General features: G+C 44.7%; 1 protein-coding gene across 1 annotated transcript; it reads left to right on the forward strand.

The window, feature by feature from the left end:
* The first annotated feature begins 140 nt into the window (after nt 1-140).
* On the forward strand, nt 141-9,599 carry LOC139207345 (BTB/POZ domain-containing protein KCTD16-like). The gene is made up of 2 exons (XM_070837037.1): nt 141-960; nt 9,148-9,599. The coding sequence occupies exons 1-2, from the start codon at nt 141-143 to the stop codon at nt 9,597-9,599; spliced, it is 1,272 nt and encodes a 423-aa protein (XP_070693138.1).
* Nucleotides 9,600-10,058: the final 459 nt, after the last annotated feature.

A 10,058-nucleotide genomic window follows, 5' to 3' on the forward strand; every position in this document is an offset into this window, starting at 1 on the left:
GAGGACTGCAGCTTGAATCAAGACTGTGCTTTGGGTCTGAGCGCATCAGCACCATGCAGCTACACCCCACACCCTGAACTTCTGGGACGTTTGCGCTCCGAGACGAGACTCAGATTTCGTGAAAGATCTGGAAAAAAAAAATGGCACTCAGCGAAAACTGCAAAACGCAACCTGCCAAAGAGCAGGGCTCAGTGCAGAACCCTCCATCGGATGTTATTGAGCTGAACGTGGGTGGACAGGTGTACTACACTCGTTATGCCACCTTGACAAGCTTTCCAAATTCTTTACTTGGGAAGCTTTTCTCTAACAAGAAGGGGTCTTCAAATGACTTGTCCCGGGACCTGAGAGGACGTTATTTTATTGACAGAGATGGCTTTCTGTTTCGGTATGTATTGGATTACCTTAGGGACAAGCAAGTTGTCCTCCCTGACCACTTCCCCGAGAGAGGAAGGCTGAAAAGAGAGGCGGAATACTTCCAGCTGCCAGAATTGGCCAAACTTTTGTCGTCCGAGGATTCCAAACTATTTCCAGACGACTTGTGCTACAGTGATTTCGACGATGAGTCGCAGGGCAGCGACCCGAGGTTTTACCCCTACTCCTTGGACAGGAGGTATGGCTACATCACGGTCGCTTTCAAGGGCGCTTGCGCCGGGGGAGGCAGAGAAACTCAAAGTGATGCCAAGGCCAAAAAGTTACCGAGGATCTTCATCAGCAGCAGGATCGGCTTGGCGAAAGAGGTGTTTGGAGACGCCCTGAATGAGAACAGGGACGCGGACAGACCGCCGGATCGTTACACCTGCAGGTTTTATCTCAAGTTCAGGCACCTGGAGAGAGCTTTTGACATGCTGTCAGAGAGCGGCTTTCACATTGTGGCCTGCAATTCGTCAGTGACTGCGTCCTCCATCAGTCATTACGCGGATGACAGGGTCTGGTCCAATTACGCACAGTACATCTTCTACCGTGAGTGGACATTTATTCTTACTCTACGCTTTCAGAAGTAAACTGGTGGCTTTGGCCTCCAGAAGTGATTAAAATGCAACCATCATGCAAGTTAAACACAAGCAACAAACAATGTAAACTTTAAAAAAACAAGTGCCCCTCCCTTCTCCTGTTCAACCACATCCAGGTTATTGGCACACTGGTATTATACTGCATCATCATTTCTTCTCATTAAATGGTATAAACACATCATCCACATCGCTTTCCATAAGAAACCCAACTAATTTGTTTCTAAAGGTCTAGATGTAAGGGGGATCTGCAGACACTCGTGTGTATTAGCTCACACCACCAGGAGGCATGATCGGGTAACAGCACATCCTTCTTGAATCTCTGCATCCCTTGCAGTGGCTGGCTCTCAAACTTCTGTTTTGGGTCCGAGATAAGAGGCAAACTTGCCCACAGGCCTCAGGGGAGTTGAGTCACAACGCTGCTACACTTCAAGTACACATGCGTCATGCGTAACCACGGATTACTGCTGAGATTCTGAAGGGTAATGAATAATATAGCACCAGTGGGCAGCAGCATTTCACATGGACGCTGCTGCATCCTCTTGAATCAGCTTTGCTTTCCACTTGAAGTTTGTTCGTCAGCAAATGCCTTAATTAGCTGCAAATACGGTTCATTCCTCTCTTTGCAGAGGGAGGAGTGAGACCATATGGCTGATTAAAAAGCACTTTGTTCATTATTCTCAATGGCTCCCTTTAGAAGAGCAGAAGAAAACCCAGTTGGTGGGTCAAGGTTGGGGGTGCAGGAGGGTGGGCTGCGGAAGACATGACATATGGTTTGCTAATGATTTACCAATCATGTTGTTAATACAGGCTAATTATTACAGAGAGGTCTGCCTTGACCTGCACGAACATCCAGCCAGGTAGGATTGTCTTGAGTCATTCAGCTTTCTGGAGCACAGCATATGGTGTAGGTGTTCACCCCTTTCTCCATTAACAGACACCGCTTTAGGACAAAGACACGGGCCAGCAAGAGGAGGGAGGAGACAGGGGAGAAACCGCAATAACAGCATGGAAGGGAAGAAGATGCAGAGTAAGAAGAGCACAGAGGGAAGGAACAGAGAGAGAGAGAGAGAGAGAGAGAGAGAGAGAGGGGATTTAAGGAAACCAGCTAAAAGGAACTAAAGAAGAGGGAGTCAAGCAGATGGAGGAGAGGGCGACTGAGCAGGAGGGACGAGGGAGTAAAAGTTGCATGAGACCTGGCCATGGGGAGAAGGAACTGAGGCAGAAAGAAGAGAGAGGGAGCGAGTAGCAAAAATAGATTAAAGTAAGTATCAGACAAGAAAGTTCATTGGGTCTGAGGGAGCGGAGAGGAAAAACATTTTTTTTTTTTGGTGGTAAGAGGAGGGAGAGACTGGGTTTTCATTAGAGGAGAGAAGACAAGGTGAGGGTGAGAGGAAATGCACACATATATATAACGAGCGTTAGGAGACAGAGGCCTAGTCGAGATGATGGATAGACACATCAAAGGCAGACAGGCGTGAGAGCCCTTGCTTCACAGTAGCACAGCGGCCCACATCCACTTTCAAAACTAATACTGTAACCTGATTCTGAATGTGGGGCAGTGGCTGGCCTAGGGCAGGTAGTCCTGAACTAAGAATGCATGTAGACAAGTGCACCTTTGGGGTGGGCACGAAACAGATGTTCTTTATTGTTGTTTGTTGTTTTCAGCAGAACATTTCACTGCTCTCTCTCCCCACCCCACCCCCACCCCCACCCAACCACAGGCTCATATGGAGTGAAGCGGGGAGGCTGGGTTTGTTCAGAGTGTAAAAAGAACAATCCAGCGCAGTAAACAAATTGAGAGACTTACTTCCAGCCTGTCTCTTCCTTAGGCTCTTCCATGTTGCTCTTCTTGTTAAATGCATCAGTTGTTTTCTACAGGCTCCACTGACTCTCAGTATTAGTGTGGTCTCCAGTTTCCAAAATGCCCACAGAAGATATTCATCATTTTACAGCATGGTATCATCTGTATTAACAGTCTGGGGACTCGCTCCCTCATAAAGTTTAAGACACTCTCCACTCTCAGTTATTGTCACCCACTCCTGCTCAGGCGGATAGAAGCTGTTAGATTCTCCTCAGACTAAAACAAATGATTCTTTCAGGAAAAGGGCACTCTCCTCAGGAGGCCCGAGTGTCTGAGCATTCATCATGAGCAGGAGTTTTTGCACCTGATGGCCATGATAAATAATTTGCATTTGACCGGGTACGACTTGTTCACCCTTTGAACAAACAACTGAGGCAGAGAGAAATACATCAAAACTGATAACGAGAACACATTAAAGTGAATTAGGGATGCGAACAGAAGCTGGTTTGATTCAACATGCAGACATCAGCTGGTTGCAGCATCTTGTATCGTGTTTTATTCACTGGGAGATGTAGAAGTCTTTTCACACAAGTCAAAATTATGAGTTACTAAGTCAAACTTCCGAGATAAAAAGTCAAAATTATGAGAGAGTAAGTGAGATAAAAAAAAAAAAAAAAGAATCATGACTTACTTTCCTTTTTTTGTTTTTTTTAGTGGCATAAATAGGCATCCACAGCCGGTTATTCATCGAGCAGAAATGTGGGTTGTTTAACATGATAAGGACATTTAGTTGTTTCAATTGGCCGTGACAACATTATTGCTGTAGTGATTAACAATTTTAACCTCCCAGTTGGCGTTTGGGACCAGCCTCCTTATTGCTAATTATCTCTGGGGAAAGAGGAGAGTGTTGGCTAATTAAAAAGCAATCTGTGATCCCAAAATATTTCCTAGTCTCCAGTCTTCCACAATGGAGATGCAATTTAGAAAGATAGATGCTGACCTATTTTAAAGGCAATTTAAAATATAAGTCATATTCTAAAATAGGAAAAGGATAAAATAACATTATAACCTGCTTCGACATCACAGTGGCAGAGCAAATTATCACTGAACTGTAGGACCAGTAACATCAGACACAGTTTCATCTTTCCACATTTGAAAGGGCTGTGCAGAAGTGCCTTGTCAAAATGGGAAACACATACAGTGAAGATGTAAAATGATTATATTTGCCAGCTGTGCTCTGTTAATATAACTGTGCTGTCTTCATTTGGGCTGTGAATGAGAGGAATGTGTGACCATAATGGCACCTGAACAATGGCCACAGGGCGGCAGGGAGAGATGGGGGGGGGAGTAATCAATCGCTTGGGTGTAATGGAGGAAGAGATTGGGCCATCCCCGAGCTCCCAGAGAGACCGGTTGGAGTCTGGATGGATTGGCAATGCATACAAGAGATGGATGGTGCTCACATGAACAGCTCATTCACGTCTTAAAGAGCACCTGGGCAGAAAGATGGTCAAAAGTAAAGCGCGGCTCTGCTCACATCATCAGTTCAAGTAGACAATCTGGCCCACCTCGGGAGTAAATCTGAGTTTGTTGAAAAGCTGCAGGTGCAAAGGGAAAATGTGTTTTATTGAAATCAATCATTCTTTGGAGAAGCACTGACCTCTGAAGGACCGTGCTGGTGATTTTTCACATTTTAGGTCACTGACTACATATTATTACTAATATTCTTCACATTACTGTCTTACTACAAGCTGTTATATTGATCCATATGCTGCTGCCATTTTCCATTTCACCTATTTATAGTATTAAAATGAATTTGCACATACACAGACCAGGCATAAAATAGGCAATCTGTCGTAATTCTCATTTAATTACACATCTATTTTTGTTAAAGTTGCCTTTTTGTTGCACAATAACTCACAAGCAGGGATTGGTAGGATTGTATTATTCCCTCTCACGCTGACCATTCTCGATTATTGATTGCCTTCTGGGTTGGATTTTCCCACAACACACCGTATGACTGCTGACTCACAAATCACAGATGTTGGGAGTGTCCTTGAACGCATCAGCAAGGATAGTTTCCAAAATAGTCCCTGCTACTAACTTCATTACCAAGGTGAGCGGTAATGCAATTTTAACAGATAAAAAGACTAAATATAGACTCTGATGGATCACTCATCTCAAGCAATTTTCAGTTCCCACATTGAAAAGAAATGAAGCAACGCCTGCATTAAAGATAAAACATCAACCTAAACATAAAGAGCATAAAACCTCTGATATGTTCCTTTACAATAACTTAGAGCCGAGTTCATTAAAGTCACTTTTTTTGTGTTTGTGGCTTTTTCATTTCTATGCTCTGTAGCTGTTGGAGAACAGGTATAACAGCTCTTACTGTCTGACATCTAACACCTTAATGATCTCTCCAGAGACACTTAATGGCTACTTGGATGGTGGAACTCACATTGTGGGCAGGGCTGAGACTTCCTGAAGACAGGAGTTCCTGTGTGTTGCTATTACTGCATAAGGCACTGACTTTTTTAGTTTTAGTAGCCTGTGTAAAGAGGAACTGAAAGCATTTTTTGGCGTATGTGCATGATGAAGAAGAGACATTAAAAGAGGGGCTGATGCTTGAGCTTTGTGCCACATGCACTTTCATTGAATATCGCCCACTTGACAGGCTGAGGAACTCTAATTGCCCCCCCCGTCTTTCATTCAGCCTCTTGAGGCATCATTTAGGTGATGACGGGAGCGCGGCGAATACTCAGGACACATTCGCCTCCACTGGCTTCATCAGTGCTTGTGCAGCGGAGGGGTGTGGCTCTGGGTCAGGGGACAGGCCTACAGGGACAGGCTGCTATAGACATGTCTATCGGTCTGCGTTGCGTGTTCATCTCCCTGTCAGGGAGACACTCAGCGGGGCAGCCACCCTCTGACTCTGGGAGAGGACGGCACCCGCTTGTCATTAACAATCAGCCAGTGAAGCTGTCACTCTCCTCATGGAAGGCAGATCATTTGGGCCAGGGCAGTAATGGGTCTATGAGAGAGTAACACTGTCCTTGAATTAGGTCACGTCAAGCTTGCTGGGGCTCCATGGGTTACCCTGACTGTTCCTACTGCTGATGATGGTTGTTTCAGCAGATGTGCTGGCTGGTGCTAATTAATATTGACAAATTAAATTGTATGCAGATATCGCAGACATTATTATAGAAGGCGAGAGGATAGCTGTAGCCATCAGTGTCATCAGCCATAGACACAAACTGCTGAAGTGATACTTTTGCAGCGAATAGGACTATCTTGGTGAAATGGATTTCCCTCGCCCCGTAAGGACGGTCACTGCCTTTGCAAGACAAGCCTTTTTTCTGCTGCAAGGACACGCTGGCCTAATTTGTGAGCTAACAAGCATGTAAACTACACTCTTCCCGAGGCAGTGGCAGAGGAAAAAAATATTTGTGTAACTGAAGAATGTAAGAGAGTGTCTAAGATCAGAGTGTCTCCACTCATATGAGCTTAACTTCCTGACTGGCTGCATGAATCTGCATATTTAACCCGTCAAACAATATTACCTCTGATGCTTTCCTCATCATACCAATCAAACTCAGTTTTTCTCCCTGTTTTGTCTTGGTCTTGGCCAGAGAGTATTATTCTAGAAGAGAGCAGCAACTGCAGCATCTGAAGATGATTCACACCGTTCAGCCTCACAGGATTTTGTTGTGTCTGGGTAAAGAAAGCAAGTATGTTTACTTCAGAAATTCAAAAGTTAAATGTTTTTTTTTTTTTTCTCTGCCTCTGACAGCTTGGATGTAAAATGCCGCTTTGTGTTGAAGACCTATTTTTATTTATTTATATTGAGGGCACAGTTCACATCACTGCTGAGATTCAAATGTGAAAAGCAGACAGCTTTAGGTCACGCAAGTCCAAATCTGAAATAAATTGTGTTATGGCCTCCTGGTTATGTGCAATAACAACGTGAAATTGCTGAGCGATGAGTCTTTCTTGTTCGTCTTTATTTATTTTTTGCCTCTCAACTTTCAGCATAAATCGTGCAGAGCGTCTCTAAGATTACATGACTGAAGCACAGAGCTGCTCTGCTGTTAAAGAAAAAAATCATCAGACACCCTTGATGAGTCAGTTTAGAGCCACAGATAGAAACACACTTATGTCTGGCAAGAAACCCACTGACATTTGAATTTGAGTTTGTCAGAGCCCTCTGCCTCAGTCCCCACCATGTCCTACTTTTCTGCCATTTAGAACCTTTTAATGGGTAAAAAACGTGTCACTTTGATCAAATATCCAGGTCGTTGAATTTCAATAAACCTCTCTAAGACATGAGGACAAACATCCCTACTTTCATTAGAGATGGAGAGGAGTTTGAGGGTAGCCCATGTGACATGCCTGCATCCCTCTGTGCAGCACACGACTCCCTCCCCCTGCGTTATTTATGAGACGTGCCCAGCCGGAGTCTGGTCTGAGGACCAGCCCGGGTCTTTTAACGTGGTTGGAATATGATCTCTAAGACGGGCTGTATAGATCTGAGAAAAACACATTGCAATCAATGGCTTCCCTGAAAAGATACCAAAGGGGGGTATTATACACCCCCAGTTGTTTAAATGTCCCAGAGACTGACTGTGTTTCCTGACAAGGCTCTTGTTTCCTGTCTTGGCTCGGAAAGGGGACATCAAAGCTTGACACTACACCACTTTATCCAGAACACACGGTTAGAGGATGCATTCACACACACACACACACACACAGATTATTTGTTTTTGCATTAAGGGCTATGTAGAAAAAGTAATCTCCATGTCTATGCACCGTTTAGACAAATTGTTGGTGCAAGCCCAGGTGCTTCTCTGTGGCTTTAATACAATTCATTCTCCTGCATGGGCTGAAAATTTTATGATGCTATTATTGGGTGTTGGCTAGTTTCCTAAACGGGTTGCCCCTCTGGACTACAGCATCCATCCATTTAGAAACAATGCTCAGCCTGCCTCCTCTTGATCCTCCTCGCTAAAGCGCCTGCATCCATTTGCCTGGTGCTGCTCATCTGCTGGATTCAGCTAGATTCATTTTCTGCGGGGGGAAATTGGTGCACTGATTGGCCTCTTTACTCATGGATTAGCCATTAAAAAGCTGTTAGTGACTCTCTCACTATCAGCTCAATGCAATCATCGCACCAGAGATAAGGTCATTATAACAGTGTGCACAGAGAGGTTAAAATCCCCCTTGAACTCTGCTCAGTATAAATTGGTGCACACACTGGAAGGAGGTAATGGACAAATTATTGCTCCCTCAGAGATATCATTGCTGTTGAGTCTATCATCACATTGGAAAAAGCCATTAAGAGGTTTTTAGAGTCTGTGTACATTAGTTAATTTCTCTTACACTGTTCATATTACAGCAAGCACAGCAGTTTCCAGCACATTTCTACCTGTTAGCACATCTAAATGTGACAATGGTTCAAGGATATTTTTGGAAATGAAAGACAGCTACAGTGTTTACTGTCTTTACTTAAGACTTCAGAAGCCAATAATAATTAGCAGTGTAGGAGGATGTGAGATGATTCAAGATGCAGGTAGGAAGAGCGAAGAGCTGCTCCTGCTACCTGGTTCGCTTCTCATCCAAACTTCATGACAGGAGGTCAGGACACTTGCAGGGTCTCTGAAGGTACATTTATTCACTCCACCATTCGCTGACCTGGTTCTGTTACCACCCAAGATAAATTAGACTTTGTGTTTACCTGCTTTCTCTACTTTGTTGCCTCCCTAAAGGTAAAAAGCACCTTGCCGAGTTAGTGTTCTGAAAACTCCAAAATAATACGCCACCTTCTTAATACAAGGCAGCCAGGTTACGGTTCTAATAAGAAACTGCAACGGCAAAGTAGATTGCTTTGGCTCCGAGACAAGCTTTGCCTTGGGAAATGGGAAAGGTCTTTTAGGGAGTCGTACTGAAGCGCACTGAGCTCTGGGCTTCTCCTTATCAGAGGAAGCAATATGCGCAGCCCACCAGCTCTTTGAGATTCAGCAATTAAATGTCAAAGCCAATAACTTGCATGTTCTTACATCCATACCCCCCCCCCCCCCCAAATACCCACACACACTCATCTGATATTCGTTTAAAGATATTTGTATGACATTGAAACTGCTGTGTAGGCATTTGTCAGCATTTGCTTGATCAGTGTAATGGTTTCTTTTGATTGCAGCTTGAATCCGTCACCATACAGAGAGCTGGGGCATTAGTGTACAGTGTGTTTTAGCATGAAGGAGGCATGGGGGTCTTACTGTAACAAAAACTTTACTGCATCTAGTTAAAACAACTGACTAATGTGCTTGTGTCTTCCAGGTGGGCCCTCCAGGTGGCTGTCCTCTCACTGTGACTGCTGCTGCAAGAGCCACAAAAGCGAGCGAGAGGGAGAGAGTGGCACCTCCTTCAATGAGCTCTCCACTTCCTGTTCTGAGACCCAGTCGGAGGCCAGCTCCCCTCAAGGAACCGTGATCTGTGGCCCGGTGAGCCGACAGTCCAACATCCAGACCCTGGACCGTCCCATGCCTAAAGGATCAGTTCACATGCTGCAGCAGGCAGAGATGCGCCGCAAGACTGAAATGCTCCGTGTGAGAACCTTCGGGGTCCGAGAACGAGAGGCCGCAAAGAGGAAAGCAAACAAGGAGAAGATGACTCCAGAGCAGGAGCTGGAGAAATGCATCCGGGACTTCAGGCGCATTAGGATTCCTGATCACTTTCCGGAGAGGAAGTACATGTGGCAATCAGAGCTCCTGAGAAAGTACCGTCTCTAAATATGAGTGCGAGGAAGCAGAGAGAAGACAGAGAGAGATGGTAGTATCATGTCAACATCAGTAAAGACTAAATAAAATAGACTGCACCCTCTAAGACACATACTGTATTAGAAAGTATTGGCCACTTTCCTGCCAGCATGATTAGCTGAGCACACAAAGTACAAGACAGTCCGAGTCCTCGGTTTGTAAAGTATGCACAGTGTTGTGTATGATATGCACATGTGTAAATCAGGTTACTCCTGTTGGGGCTCTCGTCACAAACCCTGTTCTCACTTCAGAGACCCGGGGGCCAGTCGTACTAATGGCTACTATATCACTAGTTGAAGCAACAAAGCAACCTCAGGGGCAACATCGTTTCAGTCCATCAACCTATCACATACTGTATGTGCAATTGCCCACAATAGTTGTTTTTTAAAAATGGATGTACCCAGATGGTGCTGTGAGTTAGCAATGGAATAT

The sequence above is a fragment of the Pempheris klunzingeri genome, chromosome 9 (assembly GCF_042242105.1).
Source record: "Pempheris klunzingeri isolate RE-2024b chromosome 9, fPemKlu1.hap1, whole genome shotgun sequence".
Classification (NCBI taxonomy): Eukaryota; Metazoa; Chordata; class Actinopteri; order Acropomatiformes; family Pempheridae; genus Pempheris; species Pempheris klunzingeri.